The 25862-nt window shown below is 42.9% G+C and overlaps 1 protein-coding gene across 1 annotated transcript in view; it reads right to left on the bottom strand.

The window, feature by feature from the left end:
• The window catches only part of kcnh8 (potassium voltage-gated channel, subfamily H (eag-related), member 8), a 136695-nt gene extending 111501 nt beyond the window's left edge, over positions 1-25194 (bottom strand). The window contains exon 1 of the mRNA XM_029734646.1: positions 25066-25194. Coding sequence (XP_029590506.1) covers positions 25066-25141 — 76 coding nt within the window. The 5' untranslated portion in view covers positions 25142-25194. The remainder of the gene's footprint in view (positions 1-25065) is intronic.
• Positions 25195-25862: the final 668 nt, after the last annotated feature.

Raw genomic sequence — 25862 nt, 5'->3', positions numbered from 1 at the left:
GTGGGATAGGGCAGTGTGGATAACAATAGAGATTGCATCATCTGTGGATCTGTTTGGGCGGTATGCAAATTGGAGTGGGTCTAGGGTTTCTGGGATAATGGTGTTGAATTGAACCATTACCAACCTTTCAAAGCATTTCATGGCTATGGACGTGAGTGCTAAGGGTCTGTAGTCATTTAGGCAGGTTGCCTTTGTGTTCTTGGGCACAGGGACTATGGTGGTCTGCTTGAAACATGTTGGTATTACAGACTCAATCAGGGACATGTTGAAAATGTCAGTGAAGACACCTGCCAGTTGGTCAGCACATGCCCGGAGCACACATCCTGGTAATTCGTCTGGCCCCGCAGCCTTGTGTATGTTGACCTGTTTAAAGGTCTTACTCACATCGGCTACGGAGAGCGTGATTACACAGTCGTCCGGAACAGCTGATGCTCTCATGCATGCCTCAGTGTTGCTTGCCTCGAAGCGAGCCTAGAAGTATTTTAGCTCGTCTGGTAGGCTCGTGTCACTGGGCAGCTCGCGGCTTGCTTCCCTTTGTAGTCTGTAATAGTTTGCATTTGTTTATCTAAATCAATATCTAGCTAGCTAGCTTTCATAATACGCTGGCTAGACATTCCAAAGCATATCAATGTAATTAGGCAGCTGCTATCTGGTGATGTGATTTGTAACTTTTCAAGCTAACGCTAGCTTCATTAGGTTACATTATCCAACCGTTAGCTAGCTAACTAACTACCACAGAGGCTGACGCGACTGTGTTCTCTTTAGAGTCCTATCTTATCAACATCTGCAAAGGCATGAAAATCAAGCTCAGCACCAGGAACTAGTGTAAGTAACACTCTAAAATTGTGCTAAAATCTACTAAATCTTTCCATGACTCCATGATGAGCAAATAAATATACTGGAGCTAGGCATAAACATGGTCCATGTCTTGTTGTCATAGTGGGTGTGTTTACAAGTAGGCTACAACTTATACTGTAGTTTTCTCTGTATTGGTTGTTTATGCATGGCTTGAAGTCTAAATTGGAGATGGTGTGGGTGACTGACTGGTGATCGTTTGGGGAGGGTATTGTGTGTGAAGGTTAGTAGTATAGCGCCTGTAGACCCATTGGATGGAAGCTTTCAGCCTGGAATAAGCTGAAGCTCCACATCATCTGACTGTGAAACAAGCCAGGACAGCCAAAGTTATTTAGAAAAGCACAATGCCATCTTATGAAAACAAAAACGAAATCACCAATACACTAAACTGTCTACAAAACAAGTGCTCCTCGAACGTTTCACACTCTTGCAGTCAGTTATTTGGCATGGGGAACGGAGCTGTTAGTATACCCTTATAGCCTATTCCCTCCATTGTTGGCAGTGCTTGTCTACTCAACAGTACAACTGTAGGTGCTCATACACAACAATTAATGACTACACTTTTCCCATCTTTGATTACAGCCCATCTCAATGCTCTGTTATTGACTCTTGATTGTAACAAACACTAAAATGCTAGCTGTTGTCCATGTGTATATAATGGTGTTTTATATAATATTTTTTATGACTAAATGATTCCAGCTGCATCAGAAACAAATAAACTGTTGACTTCAACTTCTTGATTAATTTATTGTGGTATTCATTAAATGTATTTGGATAAACTAGCTTCAGTCTTACTGCTAAAAAAAACGACTGTCACGTCCTGACCAGCAGAGGGAGGTATGGTATCAGTTTTGGGTCAGGATGTGGCAGGTTTTTTGTATGTTAAGGGGTTTGTGTTGGTGATTAGACTCCCAATTGAAGGCAGGTGTGTTGAGTTGCCTTTGATTGGGAGTCCTATATAGTGGTGTGTGTTTTTCTTTGGGGTTGTGGGTAGTTGTTTTTGCACTGCGTTTTGTATAGCATGCAAAACTGTTACTGTCGTGAGTATCATTTATTGTTTTGTTTTTTCACTGTGGATGCTTTGCGTGTGTCTCATTAAAAGAATATGAGTATCCACAACTCTGCTGCATTTTGGTCCTCTCTTCAACACCACGACATAACCTGTGACAATGACGCAGGGAGTTGGTGTATCATTTAAACTAATTTGTTGGCAAGTAAACATGTTTTAATAAAGCAATAGATCAGTCTGTCATTATAGCAAATAAGTAAGAAAATGTATGTGAACGCGTTGGAATTTTTTATTTAATTAGGCAAGTCAGTTAAGAACAAATTCTTATTTACAATGACAGCCTAGGAACAGTGGGTTAACTGCCTTGTTCAGGGGTAGAGCGACAGATTTTTATCTTGTCAGATCGAGGATTTTATCTTGTCAGATCGAGGATTCGGTCTAGCAACCTGTCGGTCACTGGCCAAACGCTCTAACCACTAGGCTACCTGCCGCACAAATTACCTGGATTTCTGCATAAATTGGTCATCAAATTTGATCTGATCTTCATCTAAGTCACAACAATAGACAAACATAGTGTACTTAAACTAATAACACACAAATTATTGTATTTTTTTTGGCTATATTGAATACATCATTTAAACATTCACAGTGAAGGTTGAAAAAAGTATGTGAAACCCTAGGCTAAGGACTTCTCCAAAAGCTAATTGGAGTCAGGAGTCAGATAACCTGGAGTCCAATCAATGAGACGAGATTGGAGATGTTGGTTAGAGCTGCCTTGCCCTATAAAAAACACTCACAAAATTTGAGTCTGCTATTCACAAAAAGCATTGCCTGATGTGAACCATGCCTCGAACAAAAGAGATCTCAGAAGACCTAAACAGTGACTTGTTGTCACACCCTGATCTGTTTCACCTGTCCTTGTGCTTGTCTCCACCCCCTCCAGGTGTCACCCATCTTCTCCATTATCCCCTGGGTATTTAAACCTGTGTTTTCTGTCTGTCTGTGCCAGTTCGTCTTGTATGTTCCAAGTCAACCAGCGTGGTTTTCCGTGCGCCTGCCTTTTCTATTCTCTTTTGCTAGTCCTCCCAGTTTTGACCCTTGCCTGTTTTCTGGACTCCATTCCCGCCTGCCTGACCATTCTCCCTGCCCTGACCTCGAGCCTGCCTGTCACACTGTACATCCTGGACTCTGAACTGCTTTTGACCTTTTGCCTGTCCATGACCATTCTCTTGCCTAACCGTTTTGGATTATTAATAAATATCAAAGACTCAAACCATCTGCATCTGGGTCTCGCCTTGTGCCCTTATACTTGTTGACTTGCATAAAGATGGAAAGGGTTACAAAAGTATCTCTAAAAGCCTTGATGTTCATCAGTCCACTTTAAGACGAATTGTCTATAAATGGAGAAAGTTCAGCACTGTTGCTACTCTCCCTAGGAGTGGCCGTTCTGCAAAGATGACTGCAAGAGCACAGCACAGAATGCTCAATGAGGTTAAGAAGAATCCTAGAGTGTCAGCTAAAGACTTATAGATAGAGAGTCCTGACCTCAACCCAATTGAGATGCTGTTGCATGACCTCAAGAGAGCAGTTCACATCAGACATCCCAAGAATATTGCTGAACTGAAACAGTTTTGAAAAGATGAAGGGTCGAGTTGTGATGGTGGGCAGGTGCTTTGCTGCTGACACTGTCTGTGATATATTTGCAATTCTAGGCACACTTAACCAGCATGGCTACCACAGCATTCTGCAGCGATACGCCATCCCATCTGGTTTGCACTTAGTGGAACTATCATTTGTTTTTAACAGGACAATGACCCAACACACCTCCAGACTGTGTAAGGGCGATTTGACCAGAAGGAGAGTGATGGAGTGCTGCATCAGATGACCTGGTCTCTACAATCACGCGACCTTAGCCCAATTGAGATGGTTTGGGATGAGTTGGACCGCAGCGTGAAGGAAAAGCAGCCAACAAGTGCTCAGCATATGTGGGAACTCCTTCAAGACTGTTGGAAAAGCGCATTTCTCATGAAGCTGACTGAGAGAATGCCAAGAGTACGTAAAGCTGTCATCAAGGCAAAGGGTGACTACTTTGAAGAATCTCAAATATAAAATATATTTTGATTTGTTTAACACTGTTTTTGGTTACTACATGATTCCATATGTGTAATTTCATAGTTTTGATGTCTTCACTATTATTCAATAATGTAGAAAATAGTGAAAATAAAGAAAAACCCTTGAAAGAGTGTGTCCAAATCTTGGACTGGTACTGTAAGTTTTTTCAACAATAGGTTATGGTCAATAATATCAAAGACTGCACTGAAATCTAACAGTACAGCTCCCACAATCTTTTTCTTCTTAATTTATTTCAACCAATCATCAGTAATTTGTATCATACAGTACATCTTGTGCAGTACATCTTGCGTACCCTTCTCTGTAAGCATGCTGAAAGTCTGTTGTTCATTTGTTTACAGAGAAATAGCATTGTTTTTGGTGAAATACTATTGTTTCCAACAGTTTGCTAAGACCTGGCAGCAAGCTGATAGGTCGGCTGTTAGAACCAGTAAAGGCCACTATATCATTTTTGGGTAGCGGAAGGACTTTGGCTTCCCTCCAGCCTCAAATTAAAGATATGACAGATAGGAGTGGCTATATTGTAACGCCCTGGCCATAGAGAGGGGTTTTTGTTCTTTATTTTGGTTAGGCCAGGGTGTTACATTGGGTGGGCGTTCTATGTTCCTTTTTCTATGTTTTTGTATTTCTTTGTTTTGGGCCGTGTGTGTGGCTCCCAATCAGGCACAGCTGAAGCTCGTTGCTGCTGATTGGGAGTCACACATAAGGAGCATGTTTTTCCTTTGGGTTTGTGGGTAATTGTTTCTGTCAGTGTTTTGTACCAGACAGGACTGTTTGCTGTCGGTTTACTCGTTTCTTGTTTTGTATAGTGTTCATGTTGTTTATATTAAATTCTGATAATGAACACTAACTCCGCTGCACCTTGGTCCACTTCTTCAGACGACAGCCGTTACATATATAGGCAGCGACCATCCTCAGTAGCTTTCCATTGTTGTCAATGCCAGGAGGTTTGGCATTTTTGATCGATAAGAATAACTTTTCCAACTCTCCCACACTAACTTTACAAAACTCTAACTTACAATGCTTTTTTTTCATTATTTATATGCATGAATACGATGGCTCACAGCTTGTTGTTGGCATTTCCTGCCTATGTTTGCCCACTTTGCAAATGGTTATCATTATGGTTATCATTAAAATAATTGGCAACATCAAATGGTTTTGTGTTGAATAAGCCATCTGATTCGATAAAAGATGGAGTTGAATTTGTTTTCTGCCCATATTTTTATTAAAGTACTCCAAAGTTTTCTATCATTGTTTATATCAGTGGTCACCAACCAGTCATCGCGATTGAATCAAATCAAATTAACTATGTTTAATTATTACTCAGTTAAATTAATCATGTAACAATTAACTCATTAGGAATTTGGGGCACCAGGGGAAAGTTATTTAACTAGTTACTATCTCCCGACTTAAACTCTAAAGCTATATAGATATCTCTTACATCAATAACAGTCACTTATTAATCATTACCTCATCAGTCTCATTCTGAATGTCGCATAATCCTTGGATCCGCAAGAACCCTAGCCCTTCTGAATATTCAGTACTACACAAATTGATTTAATAATTTATTTACTAACTAAATAATAACACAGGATACACCTACACACTTACATGAGATAAAAGTCCCTAGTGGACTGACAAGATATGACGGCTTGTTACACATATGGAGAAGGAGAGACAACACTTGGATACATTTGGAACCTACGCTCAAAGGAATAGTAATACTTTGCACATGAACCACCGCTCATTCAGATAAGAAATGCAATATATATTTACGCGGAGCTGTCCTTAATCGTCGTCTCTCTGTTGAACCACTTTCTCAAAAATGGTTTGAGTGTCCTATCCCACTTCGGTGTGAGACTCGGCTGGTCTTGGAGTGTTCGTTAGAATAGATACTTCCATTTGTCTGGAAGGGATTCTTCCTTCCCACCTTGTGTCTTTTAATCAAAGTTCTAGGACCACTTTTACAAGCACAGCTGCAGACTGTGAATGTTCTGGTCAGGTCTTTAACGTGTAACCACCGCTCCACGCTGTCTGGTCTTGTAGTTTTAACCATTTGTGACATCCCTGCTTACACATTCCGTCTGCTTGGTCTCGTAGTGGTCTCAAGGTTGATTATTCAGGTTCAGGCTCCCAACCACTTTACACACCAGCAGCAACCCGGCATGTTAGGTCTAATGTGAATTTCGTTACCAAGGCTTTTATCCTCGGGTAAAAAGGGGGCGTTCCATCACATCGACACAATGCCTGTACTCACTTTGGCGTGTTTACTGACTGGGCACAAGTTTATATGAAAAATAATTGTCTCATTTAGAAGGCTAAAATCACGTTGCTATCTTCACAAAAGTATTCTCATATTTAATCATATATTTTATACAACATTTAAATGTAAAGTTGATACATAGAATGCGTACACTTTCAGAGTTAGAGTTACTTCATTATGCCATCCTTAATGACATCACAAAATAATTAAAAATATGACATGATTATTCTTTAGATCCCCATGGACCATTCTTAATATTCCTATGTTATGAATATTGTTCCAAAGTTCATTCTCTTGGAGAAAAAGGTTTTGGTGGCAAGAGTCTCTGGAACAAGAGGTTTCAGTCTTCCCATACTAGAGTGCCAGAGGGATAGTTTCTGTGGGAGACAGGGGGGTTCAAGGCATTCCTAGTTCATCACCAAACATTTCTGTAGAAACGACAATGATAAAGGCGGTAGGTGCACTTGATTCAGAAGCCCTGCGCACCAGGTAGGCAAAGTGTTCCCATTTTGAACCATTTAATTAGTCTGAAAAGACAAACTCTGCATACCTGGTGGACCGGGAGATCTGTGGCTAAATCGAGTGTGCCTACTGCGCTGGTGAATCGGATAGCTCAAATCACCTTGCCTACAGCTTCCATGACCCCGGCCACAGCAAAGATTGATACTAGCCTACGTGAGATTTCATAATATTTAAAACCACGACCAGAGACTGTCAAAGAATACAGCAAAGAGCTGCTGTTTTTATGAGTGAATTTATGCCTAAGTTTTTATTCAGCACTGTCAACACTGTTTAGTCAACATTATTACAAAACATAGAAAGTGTTTATAAAAGGTGTTTTCCCTACTTCCACTTCGGCTGCAGCTGCAATGCATGAGTAGCCAAGTAGGTCTACTATTAGCCGCTCGTCGTGTCTATTTTAATATCAAGGAATATTTCACTTTCTCTGGTCATAGGAACGACATGAATTTGTGTGTGAGACAGATGTGGTGCATCTCGAGTTTCACCATCAGTCCCATGTGGCTCAGTTGGTAGATCATGGTGTTTGCAACGCCAGGGTTGTGGGTTCAAATTCCCACGGGGGACCAGTACGGGGGGAAAAAATGTATGAAATGTATGCATTCACTACTGTAAGTCGCTCTGGATAAGAGCATCTGCTAAATGACTAAAATGTAAATGTAAAATGGTGTCCCCTCTCTCTGGTCAGTCTCACCAAAGGAAAGACACTACTGACACTAATCCTGTGTTCAAAACATCTTGGAAATCTCAGACTTCTGAGTTTAATGCGTTCAAGACAACTGTGTACTCGGGGGGAAAAAACAAGATCCGACTGGGAAAAATATTTTTTAACAGTCTTCCAATTCGGAATTCCAAGTCGGAAACTCTAGCATCTTTCTAGAGCTCCAACTTTCAGACCTGAAGATCACTGACGTCAAACTCTTTTTTCCCCCAGAGTTCCCAGTTGTCTTGAACGCACTATGACCATCAGATTTCGAATTATTTCAATTTATGCTCACTTGTGCCTCGCAAATGCTACACCAACTGATCTATTTTGTTATCAAAGCTTGATTTTTGAAATATAATATTGTCTGAGAAGAACAATATAGGCAGGCCATGCATATAGCCAATATACTGCACAAACCTCATTCCTACAGAATTGTTTTTATTAGGTTAATGATGCATTTTTTAAAGAAATTCTGAGCGGTAGGTCTCGGTTAGCTTTTTGACTGCAAAAGGGATCTTGACTCAGAAAGGTTTGGTGACCAGTGCTTTATATAATTGATCTTGGCTTCATAATACAGTGTCTTCTTCTTTTTGTTGAGTTTAGTCACATTTTTTTCAATTTGCTGTAAGTCAGCCTGTCAGATGTGTAGCCAGACTTATTAGCCACTCCTTTCACCCCATCTCTTTCAACAATACAAGTGCAGCGTCTGGATGCTCCTTATTAATCACAGCAGACCAACAAATATTTCTTAACATCATCCACGAGTCACAGCTAAATCTTTTGAATGATCTCTTATACACTATTTTAGGCCCAGCTTTTGGAACCTTGGCTTTCCTGGATATAGCTGCTATATTCTGATCACTGCATCAATGGGTACAGATCCAGCTTCATAACAAAGTTCTACAGCATTAGTAAAAATGTGATCAATCCATGTGGAGTATATAGTTCCTGTAGTGTTTGTAAACACCCTGGTAGGTTGATTAATAACCTGAACCAGATTACAAGCACTGGTTACAGTGAGAAGCTTCCTCTTGAGCAGATAGATTGATGAAAATCAGTCAATATTCAGGTCCCTAAGAAAGTAGACCTCTCTGTTTACATCACATACTGTGCAATATCAAGGATTTCACACACATCATCTAGATACTGACTGTTAGCACTTGGTGGCCTATAGCAACACCCTGAAATAATTGGCTTTAGATAAGGTGAGTGAACCTGCAACCACAACCCTTCAATAACACTTGACATGAGATCTTCTCTAAGCATTACAGAGATGAAGCTCTGAAAATATACAGCAACACCTCCACCATAGTCATTCCTGTCACTTCTTTAGATGTTATTTCCTTGTATTGCTACGGCCGTATCATCAAAGGAATTATCTACAGTACCAGTCAAAAGTTTGGACACACCTACTCATTCAAGGGTTTTTCTATATTTTTACTATTTTCTACACTGTAGAATAAAACATGTGTGAAATAACACACATGGAATGATTTAGTAACCAAAAAAGTGTTAATGAAATCCAAATATATTTTAGATTTTATATTCTTCAAAGTAGCAACCCTTTGCCTTGATGACAGCTTTGCACACTCTTGGCATTCTCTCAACCAGGTTCAAGGAGTTCCCACATATGCTGAGCACTTTTCCTTCACTCTGTGGTCCAATCATCCCAAACCATCTCAATTGGGTTGAGGTCGGGTGATTGTGGAGGCCAGGTCATCTAATGCAGCACTCCATCACTCTCCTTCTTGGTCAAATAGCCCTTACACAGCCTGGAGGTGTGTTGGGTCATTGTCCTGTTGAAAAACAAATGATAGTCCCACTAAGCGCAAACCAGATGGGATGGCGTATCGCTGAAGAATGCTGTGGTAGCCACGCTGGTTAAGTGTGCCTTGACTTCTAAAATAAATCAGTGTCACCAGCAAAGCACCCCCACACCATCACACCTCCTCCTCCATGCTTCACGGTGGGAACCACACATGTAGAGATCATCCGTTCACCTACTCTGCATCTCACAAAGACACTGCGGTTGGAACCAAACATCTCAAATTGGGACTCAGACCAAAGGATACATTTCCACCAGTCTAATGTCCATTGCTCGTGTTTCTTGGCCCAAGCAAGTCTCTTCTTCTTATTGGTGTCATTTAGTAGTGGTTTCTTTGCAGCAATTCGACCATAAAGGCCTGATTCATGCAGTCTCCTCTGAACAGTTGATGTTGAGATGTGTCTGTTACTTGAACTCTGTGAAGCATTTATTTGGGCTGCAATCTGAGGTGCAGTTGTTCTAATGAACTTATCCTCTGCAGCAGCGGTAACTCTGGGTCTTCCATTCCTGTGGCGCTCCTCACGAGAGCCAGTTTCATCGTAGCGCTTGATGGTTTTTGCGACTGCACTTGAAGAAACTTTCAGTTCTTGAAATTTTCCGGATTGACTGACTTAAAGTAATGATGTTTTTTTGCTTATTTGAGCTGTTCTTTGCTTATTTGAGCTGCTCTTTGCTTATTTGAGCTGTTCTTGCCATAATATGGATTTCGTCTTTTACCAAATAGGGATATCTTCTGTATATCACCCCTACCTTGTCACCACACAACTGATTGGCTCAAACAATGTAGAATGTATAGTCAAAATAAAGAAAAACCCTGGAATGAGTAGGTGTGTCCAAACATTTGACTGGTACTGTCAGTGAATCTCAGAAATGGCTAATATATGAATGTTACCTGATGTTAGCAAGTTATTCATGAACCTTATTTGTAAGGCTACATATATTTATATGGGCTATTTGTAGCCCTTTCCTGGGTAGCTGATCAGAGATAGACATAACATGGAAAAGAGCAAACAAAGCAAAAAACAGCAACAAAAAAACATTATTCAGCAGTCCATCAATCAGTTGGTGTGTGTAAGTGTGTGTGTGCTGCGAGGTTGAAGCTATGAACCCACAGGCTTGGCTCTGTCATCCCTTCCAGGCTTTTAGGAGGGAGGGTGTACAATGAGCCTGTCATAGCATATGTCCCCAATGTCCCCAAGCGCACTAGCAGATTTCATGGTTGGGTTAAGTTCTTTCCTTTTCTGGCGCACAGCTTCAGAATAGTTTGTTCCTCTCAATCTCTTGGCTCTTTCCAGAACAGCTATCTTGTCCTTGAACCTCAGGAACTTGACCCTTATCGACCTGGGCCTGTCACCTGGTCCGGTGGTGGGTTTTCCAGTCCTGTGGGCACGCTCCACCTCAATCTTCCTGTGATCCATCTTCAGTTTCTCAGTGATCGTTTCCCTCACTTTGTCCTCAGACTCTGTCCAGGTCTCATGTGGAGATTCTGCAATTCCGTCCACAACAATGTTGTTCTGCTTTGATTGTCCCTCGAGATAATCTGATTTCGCCGTCATTGTTATCATGGATTCACATACAGAACTGATGTCCTCTCTCATTGACTTTGATTGCTGTCATCTTGCCGTTCTCCTGTTTAAACTCACCGAGGTGACCCTGGCAGAACTGCAAACTGTTCTTCAGGTCCATGACCTCTCTGGTCAGATTGTCCATTATTTTATTAGTTGACTCCACCAGTATTTGGACACAACACTTAAAGCTGTTTTCTTGTTGTAACAATTGCTTGTAGAACTATTTTTGTTAATTTAAAATATCCTTCACCTGTGATAAAGATACACCACTGTCCTCAATGGTACTCCCACCGGCTTTGGTCTTTGTCATGGTAGACAAGTAGGCTACATTGTTACTCCTTGCAGTTCCAGACATGGCAGGTCACAGGGCAGGTCACAGGGCAGATGGAAACAGCAACAAACAGCAGGGATTCAAACAGTCACACTCCCGGGACAATCCATGGTCCTAGCTGTAAGGGCTGTGGTTTGTGTACAAGCTGCTAAGGAAACCTGTCTAGCTTGATAGCTAGCTAACGTTAGGCTAATGTCTGTGCAAAAGAGGGAACAATTACCTACTTCTCTGTAACAAAATAGACCTGTTATTGTTCCCTGTAATACAGTGAATGTCCTACACCTTAATGTGATGTTATACACTGAGTATACCAAACATTAGGAACACCTTCTTCCATACTCCACCTTCTTCCATACTCCACCTTCTTCCATACTCCACCTTCTTCCATACTCCACCTTCTTCCATACTCCACCTTCTTCCATACTCCACCTTCTTCCATACTCCACCTTCTTCCATACTCCACCTTCTTCCATACTCCACCTTCTTCCATACTCCGTTCAAAGGCACTTCAATATTTTGTCTTGCCCATTCACCCTCTGAATGGCACAAATACACAATCCATGTCTCAAGGCTTAAACATCATTATTTAACCTGTCTCCTCCCCTTCATCTACACTGATTGAAGTGGAGTTAACAAGGGACATCAATAAGGGATCATAGCTTTCACCTGGATTCACTGGGTCAGTCTATGTCACGGAAAGAGCATGTTCTTAATGTTTTGTAGTCAGTGTATGTTGACAATTATTTGTTTTGCAAAGGAAAGCCTACTCCTAAGAGAATAGGACAGAGGTCCGGTCAAATTGATCTGACACCAGAGCTCAGGGACATGTTTTCTCCTAGAGAGAAGAATAGAAACAAGCAGTCTGCTGTGTATTGAAAGGTGATCCCCACACACACGCACAAAACAATGTCATGTCCCTCTGTCTCTCTGTCTCTCTACTAGGTGGGTCAGAACAGGGGAATCTGTGGACTTACAAACTGCAGCAGCAGGTATATTGTACCTCTCCCCTTTAATCCTCTGAACAAGGTAGTGCAACATCAGGTATACTGTACCTCTCTCTCTTTAATCCTCTGAACAAGGTACTACAACATCAGGTATACTGTACCTCTCTCCCTTTAATCCTCTGAACAAGGTACTACAACATCGGGTATACTGTACCTCTCTCTCTTTAATCCTCTGAACAAGGTACTACAACATCAGGTATACTGTACCTCTCTCTCTTTAATCCTCTGAACAAGGTACTGCAACATCAGGTATACTGTACCTCTCTCCCTTTAATCCTCTGAACAAGGTACTGCAACATCAGGTATACTGTACCTCTCTCTCTTTAGTCCTCTGAACAAGGTACTGCAACATCAGGTATACTGTACCTCTCTCTCTTTAGTCCTCTGAACAAGGTACTACAACATCGGGTATACTGTACCTCTCTCTCTTTAGTCCTCTGAACAAGGTACTGCAACATCAGGTATACTGTACCTCTCTCCCTTTAATCATCTGAACAAGGTACTGCAACATCAGGTATACTGTACCTCTCTCTCTTTAATCCTCTGAACAAGGTAGTGCAACATCAGGTATACTGTACCTCTCTCCCTTTAATCCTCTGAACAAGGTACTACAACATCAGGTATACTGTACCTCTCTCTCTTTAATCCTCTGAACAAGGTACTGCAACATCAGGTATACTGTACCTCTCTCTCTTTAATCCTCTGAACAAGGTACTGCAACATCAGGTATACTGTACCTCTCTCCCTTTAATCATCTGAACAAGGTAGTGCAACATCAGGTATATTTTCCTTCTCTCTCTTTAGTCTCTCAAATTTTCTCCACTCTGCCCCAGATATGAGTTTTATAACACACCCACATACACACACACACCCACATACACACACACCCATACACATGAACATACACATACACCCCTCCGCGACACCCCTTTCCCATCCTGAACGGCAACACCTGAGCTATTAACAGAATGCTTGTGATTTGTGAGCTGAACAAGTGTGGGGAAGCAATGGAGAGATAGAGAGACAGACAGACAGACAGACAGACAGACAGACAGACAGACAGACAGACAGACAGACAGACAGACAGACAGACAGACAGACAGACAGACAGACAGACAGACAGACAGACAGACAGACAGACAGGGAGGGAGGGAGGGAGGGAGGGAGGGAGGGAGGGAGGGAGGGAGGGAGGGAGGGAGGGAGGGAGGGGGGAAAGAGGCAGAGATACAGAGAGGCAAAGAGAGAGAGAGAGACAGAGAGAGACAGAGAGCGACAGAGAGAGAGAGAGAGAGAGACAGAAAACGATGAGAGCTGCAGGGAGAGATAGAGAGGAAACAGGAGAGAGAGACTAAGAGAGCTGAGGGGAGAGATAGAAGGACAACAGGAGAGAGACTAAGAGAGCTGTAGGGAGAGATAGAGGGAAAACAGGAGAGAGAGACTAAGAGAGCTGTAGGGAGAGATAGAAGGACAACAGGAGAGAGAGACTAAGAGAGCTGTAGGGAGAGATAGAAGGACAACAGGAGAGAGAGACTAAGAGAGCTATAGGGAGAGATAGAAGGACAACAGGAGAGAGAGACTAAGAGAGCTGTAGGGAGAGATAGAAGGACAACAAGAGAGAGAGACTAAGAGAGCTGTAGGGAGAGATAGAGGGAAAACAGGAGAGAGAGACTAAGAGAGCTGTATGGAGAGATAGAGGGGAAACAGGAGAGAGAGACTAAGAGAGCTGTAGGGAGAGATAGAGGGAAAACCGGAGAGAGAGACTAAGAGAGCTGTAGGGAGAGATAGAAGGACAACAGGAGAGAGAGACTAAGAGAGCTGTAGGGAGAGATAGAAGGACAACAGGAGAGAGAGACTAAGAGAGCTGTAGGGAGAGATAGAAGGACAACAAGAGAGAGAGACTAAGAGAGCTGTAGGGAGAGATAGAGGGAAAACCGGAGAGAGAGACTAAGAGAGCTGTAGGGAGAGATAGAAGGACAACAAGAGAGAGAGAGACTAAGAGAGCTGTAGGGAGAGATAGAGGGAAAACAGGAGAGAGAGACTAAGAGAGCTGTAGGGAGAGATAGAAGGACAACAGGAGAGAGAGACTAAGAGAGCTGTAGGGAGAGATAGAAGGACAACAAGAGAGAGAGACTAAGAGAGCTGTAGGGAGAGATAGAAGGACAACAGGAGAGAGAGACTAAGAGAGCTGTAGGGAGAGATAGAGGGGAAACAGGAGAGAGAGACTAAGAGAGCTTTAGGGAGAGATAGAGGGAAAACAGGAGAGAGAGACTAAGAGAGCTGTAGGGAGAGATAGAAGGACAACAGGAGAGAGAGACTAAGAGAGCTGTAGGGAGAGATAGAGGGGAAACAGGAGAGAGAGACTAAGAGAGCTGTAGGGAGAGATAGAAGGACAACAGGAGAGAGAGACTAAGAGAGCTGTAGGGAGAGATAGAGGGAAAACAGGAGAGAGAGACTACGAGAGCTGTAGGGAGAGATAGAAGGACAACAGGAGAGAGAGACTAAGAGAGCTGTAGGGAGAGATAGAGGGGAAACAGGAGAGAGAGACTAAGAGAGCTGTAGGGAGAGATAGAAGGACAACAGGAGAGAGAGACTAAGAGAGCTGTAGGGAGAGATAGAGGGAAAACAGGAGAGAGAGACTACGAGAGCTGTAGGGAGAGATAGAAGGACAACAGGAGAGAGAGACTAAGAGAGCTGTAGGGAGAGATAGAAGGACAACAGGAGAGAGAGACTAAGAGAGCTGTAGGGAGAGATAGAGGGAAAACAGGAGAGAGAGACTAAGAGAGCTGTAGGGAGAGATAGAAGGACAACAGGAGAGAGAGACTAAGAGAGCTGTAGGGAGAGATAGAGGGGAAACAGGAGAGAGAGACTAAGAGAGCTGTAGGGAGAGATAGAAGGACAACAGGAGAGAGAGACTAAGAGAGCTGTAGGGAGAGATAGAAGGACAACAGGAGAGAGAGACTAAGAGAGCTGTAGGGAGAGATAGAGGGGAAACAGGAGAGAGAGACTAAGAGAGCTGTAGGGAGAGATAGAAGGACAACAGGAGAGAGAGACTAAGAGAGCTGTAGGGAGAGATACAATACAATAAACACAGCAAGATGAATCAAAATGAGCACAATACAATAAACACAGTAAGATGAATCAAAATGAGCACAAAACAATAAACACAGCAAGATGAATCAACATCAACACAATACAATAAACACAGCAAGATGAATCAACATCAACACAATACAATAAACACAGCAAGATGAATCAAAATGAGCACAAAACAATAAACACAGCAAGATGAATCAACATCAACACAATACAATAAACACAGCAAGATGAATCAACATCAACACAATACAATAAACACAGCAAGATGAATCAAAATGAGCACAAAACAATAAACACAGCAAGATGAATCAACATCAACACAATACAATAAACACAGCAAGATGAATCAACATCAACACAATACAATAAACACAGCAAGATGAATCAACATCAACACAATACAATAAACACAGCAAGATGAATCAACATCAACACAATACAATAAACACAGCAAGATGAATCAACATCAACACAATGCAATAAACACAGCAAGATGAATCAACATCAACACAATACAATAAACACAGCAAGATGAATCAACATGAACACAATACAATAAACACAGCAAGATGAATCAACATCAACACAATACAATAAACACAGCAAGATGAATCAATATTAACACAACTATCACATATTATCTTCCTCAAAATGGATCTAAACGTTCCATTGGAGACCAGTGAGTCCCTCACTACCAGCTTCAAGGTGGCCTGAAGCCTATTCCACCAGCTGGGAGCATAACAACTAAAAGCCTTTTTTCCCAAGCTCAGTGGAGACCCGCCGGACATTCAGAACCAGCCAGTCCAGAGAGCGGATCTGAACATTGCTGTATCGTGAGCTGAGGTAGTGGGGGAGTCTCTGAAGAACCGCTTTATACACAAAAAGTAACCACTGGTGGGTCCTTCTGGTAGTCAGAGACTCTCAGCCAACAGAACTATACAAAATGCAGTGATGTGTATGGAAATTGTCCCCAGTGATAAACCCCAGTGCTCAGTGATAGACTGAATCTAAAGGTTTTAAAACAGAGGCTGACACATGCGTGTAGATTATAGTACCATAGTCATGGGAGCAGCGTAGCTTCAACAATCTTCCTTCTACTTTCCAAAGTGAGGCAGGATTTATTTCTATAAAAGAAAACCATCTTAATTCTCAGCTTTTTTGTGTGTTTTAAAAGACAGCTTATCGTCAATCCAAATACCCAAGTACTTATCATGGGGAACTTGCTCAGTTTGGGTTGCCTTCAATGTGCAAATACACGGGTCCTCTGGGTCAATATTACGAGACCTAGAGAACAACATCAATTTGGTTTTATTAGCATAAATCAGGGTAATCAATGTTAGTACAGACAGTCTGGAGAGTAGCTTATTCACCACGTACACACACTGACTTACACACTGACTTACACACTGACTTACACACTGACTTACACACTGGCTTACACACTGACTTACACACTGGCTTACACACTGGCTTACACACTGACTTACACACTGACTTACACACTGACTTACACACTGACTTACACACTGGCTTACACACTGACTTACACACTGGCTTACACACTGGCTTACACACTGACTTACACACTGACTTACACACTGACTTACACACTGGCTTACACACTGGCTTACACACTGACTTACACACTGGCTTACACACTGACTTACACACTGACTTACACACTGACTTACACACTGACTTACACACTGACTTACACACTGACTTACACACTGACTTACACACTGACTTGTCACACTGACTTACACACTGGCTTACACACTGACTTACACACTGACTTACACACTGACTTACACACTGACTTACACACTGGCTTACACACTGGCTTACACACTGACTTACACACTGACTTACACACTGACTTACACACTGACTTACACACTGGCTTACACACTGACTTACACACTGACTTACACACTGACTTGTCACACTGACTTACACACTGGCTTACACACTGACTTACACACTGACTTACACACTGACTTACACACTGACTTACACACTGACTTACACACTGACTTACACACTGGCTTACACACTGGCTTACACACTGACTTACACACTGACTTACACACTGACTTACACACTGACTTACACACTGACTTACATGAAAGCATACACAAAGCCCTTGTAACTACCATCCTCTCACACTGAGTAATTGAAGAGTGCAAATCATTAGACAACCCCTCAGCTTTAATCATACTGGAGCTTTCCTTAGCTCTCTATCATCAAATCCCATTGGCTCATACCACTAGAAACATTACTGGACTCATTACATTTAATACATTCCTGTCATTTGTAAGGGGTCACTTCTCTTCCTCTTCCTCTCCCTCTCTCTTCCTCTCCCTCTCTCTCTCTAACATACACACTCTCGCTCTCTCTCTCTTCCTCTCCCTCTCTCTCTCCCTCTCTCTCTCTAACATACACACTCTCGCTCTCTCTCTCTTCCTCTCCCTCTCCCTCTCTCTCTTTGTCTCTCTCTCTCTAACATACACACTCTCGCTCTCTCTCTCTTCCTCTCCCTCTCCCTCTCTCTCTTTGTCTCTCTCTCTCACATACACACCCTCGCTCTCTCTCTCTTCCTCTCCCTCTCTCTCTTTGTCTCTCTCTCTCTAACATACACACTCTCACTCTCTCTCTCTTCCTCTCCCTCTCTCTCTTTGTCTCTCTCTCTCTAACATACACACTCTCACTCTCTCTCTCTTCCTCTCCCTCTCTCTCTTTGTCTCTCTCTCTCACATACACACCCTCGCTCTCTCTCTCTTCCTCTCCCTCTCTCTCTTTGTCTCTCTCTCTCTAACATACACACTCTCGCTCTCTCTCTCTTCCTCTCCCTCTCTCTCTTTGTCTCTCTCTCTCACATACACACCCTCGCTCTCTCATTCCTCGATTACCTTGTCTCCCCTCTCACTTCCTCTCTGCCTCTACAGTGCTTCCCTCTCTCACTACGTATCAAATCCCTTCTCCCTCTTTCAAATCCATTTCTCCCCCTCTCTTTCCCCATTCTCTATTTTTCTCTCTCTCTTTCTCAATCTCCCTCCTCTCTCTCTTTCTCTCTCGAACAATTAATGCCATTTAAAAACTGTGTTCGGCCCAGACTTGCGTAAGTGAAACACCACTAGGTGATCGTTTTCAACAATCCGTTACCGAGGTGGAATGTCAATAACGACAGACAGAAGCCACATTTCTATGTAACTGCTGATGTTTTCCAGAAGAAACAGAGGAGTCTCCCCAACTAAATGTTTTGGTTGCTATACTGCGTTGTGACCTTAGAGTGAGGCCAATGGTTGTGTGCTGACTGTCATATAAATAAAGGATTAAACATGTAATAATGTGGCATAACCATGTAAGAAGTTCATTTATAGTTTTTCAAGGTGCAACTTGGGTCCAGCTAATCACATTAAGTTGGAGAATACCCCTGAGAAGATTGTTTACAGGTTGTTTTCACAGAGAGCTGAACAACTGTTTCCGCTTCACAGAGAGGTGAATCACTGATCCGCTTCACAGAGAGTTGAATCACTGTTCCCCTTCACAGAGAGGTGAATCACTGCTCCGCTTCACAGAGAGGTGAATCACTGTTCCTCTTCACAGAGAGGTGAATCACTGTTCCCCTTCACAGAGAGGTGAATCACTGCTCCGCTTTACAGAGAGGTGAATCGCTGTTCCGCTTCACAGAGAGGTGAATCACTGTTCCGCTTCACAGAGATGTTAATCACTGTTCCGCTTCACAGAGAGGTGAATCACTGCTCCCCTTCACAGAGAGGTGAATCACTGTTCCCCTTCACAGAGAGGTGAATCACTGTTCCGCTTCACAGAGAGGTGAATCACTGTTCCGCTTCACAGAGATGTGAATCACTGTTCCGCTTCACAGAGAGGTGAACCACTGTTTCGCTTCACAGAGAGGTGAATCACTGTTCCGCTTCACAGAGAGGTGAATCACTGTTCCGCTTCACAGAGATGTTAATCACTGTTCCGCTTCACAGAGAGGTGAATCACTGTTCCGCTTCACAGAGAGGTGAATCACTGTTCCGCTTCACAGAGAGGTGAATCACTGTTCCGCTTCACAGAGATGTTAATCACTGTTCCGCTTCACAGAGAGGTGAATCACTGTTCCGCTTCACAGAGAGGTGAATCACTGTTCCGCTTCACAGAGATGTTAATCACTGTTCCGCTTCACAGAGAGGTGAATCACTGTTCCGCTTCACAGAGAGGTGAATCACTGTTCCGCTTCACAGAGATGTTAATCACTGTTCCGCTTCACAGAGAGGTGAATCACTGTTCCGCTTCACAGAGAGGTGAATCACTGTTCCGCTTCACAGAGATGTTAATCACTGTTCCGCTTCACAGAGAGGTGAATCACTGTTCCGCTTCACAGAGAGTTGAATCACTGTTCCGCTTCACAGAGAGGTGAATCACTGTTCCGCTTCACAGAGATGTTAATCCCTGTTTCCCTTCATAGAGATGTGAACCACTGCTTCGCTTCACAGAGAGGTGAATCACTGTTTCTCTTCACAGAGAGGTGAACCACTGTGATCTCTATTTACGTAACAGTTCCTTCTATTGTGGCTGAGACCTGAGCCAGACCTGAGCCAGACCTGAGCCAGACCTGAGCCAGACTTGAGCCAGACCTGAGCCAGACCTGAGCCAGACTTGAGCCAGACCTGAGCCAGACCTGAGCCAGACCTGAGCCAGACCTGAGCCAGACCTGAGCCAGACCTGAGCCAGACCTGAGCCAGCTTTAAACACTCATTAACATCCAACTCTAAACATCGCAATCCCTCGGCGAAACTTTCAACGGCTCAATTATAGACACTTCTTTAAAGAAAGTTAATCACCGGATGGGACTCGTCTGCTCTCCTCTCGTAACACACACACACACACACACACACACACACACACACACACACACACACACACACATAGACATACACACATACACACATAGACATACACACACACACACATAGACACACACACATACACACACATAGACAGACACACACATAGACATACACACATAGGCACACACACACACACACAAAGACACACACACACATAGACACAGACAGACAGACACACACACACAGACACACACACATAAACACACACACACAAAGATACAGACAGACACACACACATAGACATACACACACATAGACACACACATAAACACACACACGCACAAAGACACACACACATAGACACACACATAAACACACACACACAAAGACACACACACACATAGACATACACACATAGACATACACACACATAGACATCCACACACATAGACATACACACATAGACACTCACACATAAACACACACACAAACACACACACATACAAAGACACAAACACACATAGACACAGACAGACACACACACATAGACATACACACATAGACATACACACATAGACATACACACACATAAACACATAAACACACACACATAAACACACACACAAACACACACACATACAAAGACACAAACACACATAGACACAGACAGACACACACACATAGACATACACACATAGACATACACACATAGACATACACACACATAAACACATAAACACACACACATAAACACACACACATAGACATACACACATTACATACACACACATAGACATACACACACATAGACACACACACATAGACATACACACACATAGACATACACACACATAGACACAGACAGACACACACAAATGATCATACACATACAGGTACACACAAACAAATGATCATACACATACAGGTACAGACAAACAAATGATCATACACATACAGGTACAGACAAACAAATGATCATACACATACAGGTACAGACACACACAAATGATCATACACATACAGGTACAGACACACACAAATGATCATACACATACAGGTACAGACACACACAAATGATCATACACATACAGGTACAGACACACACAAATGATCATACACATACAGGTACAGACACACACAGGCTCTGCAGCCGTACCACAGCCGACACACATACACACACACTTCTCTCAGAAAAAGTGTGTCAGTACGTAAATGTAATTACCTGGCTGGTGGTGAAGCTGCTCGTGGCGCTGAGGGGGGAAACAGGAATCTGCAGAATGGTCGTGACAGAGGGGTACTATGGGAAATATTATAGAGCATTCTACTGGGAGTTTGGGAAAGCAATTAAGGCAATGAACTATTTCCAATGTTACCCACTAATATATAATAATATAATATATATACCATTTAGCAGACACTTTCATCCGAAGTGACTTACAGTCATGAGTGCAGACATTAAACATATGGCCCCAGGAATCAACCCCACTATACTGGTGGTACAAGCACCATGCTCTACCCAAGGAGACATACAGGACCACCAACCAGTGAAGTTAAATGTAAAGTTAGAGTAATACTGTACAGTACACATTGTGTGGGCCTGTTGTACAGTCTCTCCAGTGTGTAAGCTATATGCCTGAATGTGAGTCAGTGTATCCGACATTGTAAAAGTGAGTAATGACTTGTAACTGGTATTACAGAAAATACTCAAAACGTGGATTTCTGATGATGTCACATGATAGGTGATGTTGTTTTATGGTGTACCAGCAGGACATGCACTAGTACACAGGAGAGGGCTCTATTCGTGAGATGGCCTGTTCAACATCACCCTGGTTCACATTTTGACACATGCACACATGCATGCACGCACACACACACACAGATACAGACACACAGATACAGACACACACACACACACACACACACAGACACACACACACACACACACACACACACAGACACACACAGACACACACACACACACAGACCCACACACACAGACACACACACACACACACACACACACAGACCCACACACACACACACACACACAGACCCACACACAGACACACACACACACACACACACAGACACACACACACACACACAGACACACACACACACACACAGACACACACACACACACAGACACACACACACACAGACCCACACACACACACACACACACACACACACACACAGACCCACACACACACACACACACACACACACACACACACACACACACATACACGTGTGGTTATGTCAGATCCTCAGTCAGGAGGTTTTCGTCTCAAAATCAACAAACTAAGTTTGATCCATTAGAGTCTACTGGAAGTCTTGACATGAAAACAACAATGTTTTACCAATTATCTTCAGCAGCCTCAGGTGTAAATCAGTTGTTGCATGTGCAGTCTGAGGAGACTTAGTAGGGGACACCAGTCTTGCCACATGTCGTTACATGGGCGAGTCCATTATTTTCAGTGAAGGAATCTCTATAGGGGACAATCCAAACAATGTTGTCAGCCAGTTGACAGCTCTTCCCTCTTCCTGTTCATCTGGGGCCACTATGCCGTCCGAGCAGAGGGCCCATCGCCATCAGCCCCTGAACCAGGCCAGTTGTAAGTTTTCCTCTCTGGCCATCTGGTCAGACCAGGGCACCAGCCACCAGACCCAATTTGTCTGCTCAGGCTCCACTGCTCCATTTGGTTTCCATTTGGTTTCCCTGTCCAGTTCCAACCCCCGTTAATTCCTGGTTCCTGGCTGTTGCAGCTCAAGGACAGTGGTGTATTCATTGGGGTGCTGTAGTGTAGCTGGTTGTTCAAAAGTAGTCCACCACAAAGGGAACAGTGTGTGATTTGGGAAATAGACATATCTACCTGCTGTCCCTCTGAAACATCATGCTGGGACAGGTCTGGAATAAAGCAGTATGGACTAATGTTAGTCCGTGGTGACATAGTCATTAGAGCAGTGGGTACAGGATGTTCCATCCATGCTACCTATACAGGCCTATCTGGTTTCCACCGATTACAGTAAGCCAAAGTGGGAGCCACTACTGAAGAATATTGTAAATTAGTTAAGAATGAGTGTTATTGTTACGGTGACTTGTTGCCCAAGAATGATGTGAAATGAGCAATGCTGAGACAAATGAAATAATAATACATGTGCCAACAACATAGGCCTAAACCTGCTAGTTAGTACAGGCTACACAACAGTGGCCATCTCCTTTCTGTGACCAGTTAAAGATTCAGAAACAGTTCTCTGAGGTATTTCTGGCTTAGCCTGGTCCCAGATCTGTTTGTGCCCCTGTTTACTCCATCAGCATTGTCAAGCTGAACATGAAATGGCATAACAATTCCACAAGGAGTTAGCAAGAGAGGAGAAACAGGCTTATTCTGGTCCAGATGCAGCACAAAGTGGCTTAATGTTGGAGTAAATGTAGTAGAACGAGCAACATTAAAATGCACTTCAAATTTCTAAAATACCCAACTTCTCAGAAACAAAGGTCGGTTATATCACCATCCGGACTGGAAATTGATGTTTTTTCATGACTCAGGCGGAAAGAAAGAGAAAAAGCAGTCGTTTTAAAGACGCCCGCGTGTGCCTCTGCCTTGGGAAGCGGACCCACCTGCTGTAATGGTGCCGCCGACCAATTCATTTTGATAGATGCAACTGCTACTGTCAGTGCCGCGCGGGGAATATTGTTCTCACCGCGAGACTGCGGTCAGAGAGCGGAAATAACAAATGTTCATTTCACTGAATGTGTTTATCTTGAATATGTCGTCTGAAAAAACTTTCAAACTGCTTTCATGTAAGGACTAGGAACTATGGGTAAAATGTGTAATAGTGGCACAAGGATATTTGTAAACTTGCTTACAGAGTAGACTTTTCCGAGATTTAGACAAGCCTGATAGGATTGTTGTTTAGCAGAATTTAAGTGGCACGCGTCAAAGCGGAACCCGTCGTGAGTGTGAATCGCTGTCCGTGGTGCTGAACTTTGCTGCTACGTCCGTTGACCATCATATTTATTTAACTTGGCAAGGCAGTTAAGAACACATTCTTAATTACAATGACGGCCTACCGGGGAACAGTGGGTTAAATGCCTTGTTCAGGGGCAGAACGACAGATTTTTACCTTGTCAGCTCGGGGATTCGATCCTGCAACCATTCGGTTACTGGCCCAACGCTGTCACCACTAGCCACTAGGCTCAAACAATCTTACTGTGCCAACTATTGTTATAAACTTTTACTGCAGTTTCTTGGTAATCTTAAACTAATCTACTTTGAAACCAAAGTACACACCTCACACACATGGTTATGGGTTTAACAAAGAAGACTCCTGTACCATGTCAGATATAGAGTTTAAATGTATTACATTTAGATTTTGTATCTCAATATTACACTTTATATATACAGAAGACTGAAATATAACAATATAACAATAAACCGATAGAAATACCGGATTTTCAGCTGCCTTTTTAAAATAATGTTTATTATTATTAAATTATGAAAAATATTAACGTTCCACCCACGAGGCCACTAGTCATTAGACTGCAGCAAAGGGCTAGCTGTAGCCTAGCCCACACGTATAGCCTGTACCCCTGAGCACCAAGAGCAACTAAACCTATGCTATTCCATCTGGAGGAGAATAAATCCTTTTCGACATATATCCTACCACCTGCATTAACTTCAGCCACTGTTACTTCAGTGTTTTGATTTCACTGGCTGTTTTAGGAGGAAATACACATTATGCCTAAATGGCATCATCCCACCAATTGATTTATCAATTTTCATCAATCTAATTGCTTATTAGAAAGCAGGTGCAAAAAAACGTGTTGAGACAGAAGGAATAGCCTAACTGAAGGACCATCGCTTAACCTCAAACAGAAAGAGAACAAACTTACGTGTGCCGTCAAACCGTGTGGCTATGGTGTCTAGAAACGTGTTCTGAGGCGCAAGTAATCCTTTCATCACAGGCATTTTCTCTCCCTGTTGCCCAAGCCCCCATCAAAGTCACGGAGGTAAAGGTGTGAGCCGACCGAATGTATGAGGCGCGTCCGTTAACACTGATCCGTCAAGAGATCAAGCAGTCGTCTGTGGTAAATTGGTGAAAACCGATTGCAATCGAGGGGAGAGTGAGCGTGTGTGTGAGATGCGCGCTCCCTCGAACCGTATGTGTGTATGTGTGTGACAAGTGGATGTGACGCCTGCAGGTGCAATTCAGGTAACAGCTACTCTGGGATGCCAGCGACAAAGCCAGACGCGGGAACGGGCTTTCCGTCAGCGGTCCTTCCGTCAGCGGGCTTTCCGTCAGCGGTCCTTCCGTCAGCGGTCCATCATTATGACGTCGGATTGCCATGATCATCATTTCTTACTGTGCAACGACAGAGGCGATCAACACAGGCTACAACACTCTCTGCTACAACACTCTCTGCTACAACACTCTCTGCTACAACACTCTCTGCTACAACACTCTCTGCTACAACACTCTCTGCTACAACACTCTCTGCTACAACACTCTCTGCTACAACACTCTCTGCCATCAAGTAAACGATGTTTTACTTGCTGAATGGGTGAATATGTTGTAGCCATAGGCAACGTATTATTTCTCTCTCTTTTAACTTATTCTCGTCAGAAAAGCAATAAATAACGTTCAACTTTGAATAAAAGGAAGTACAGCCTACGCTAAATTTGTATGTAG

Source organism: Salmo trutta, chromosome 36 (genome assembly GCF_901001165.1).
Source record: "Salmo trutta chromosome 36, fSalTru1.1, whole genome shotgun sequence".
Classification (NCBI taxonomy): Eukaryota; Metazoa; Chordata; class Actinopteri; order Salmoniformes; family Salmonidae; genus Salmo; species Salmo trutta.
This window is presented reverse-complemented; position numbering and strand designations above follow the sequence as displayed.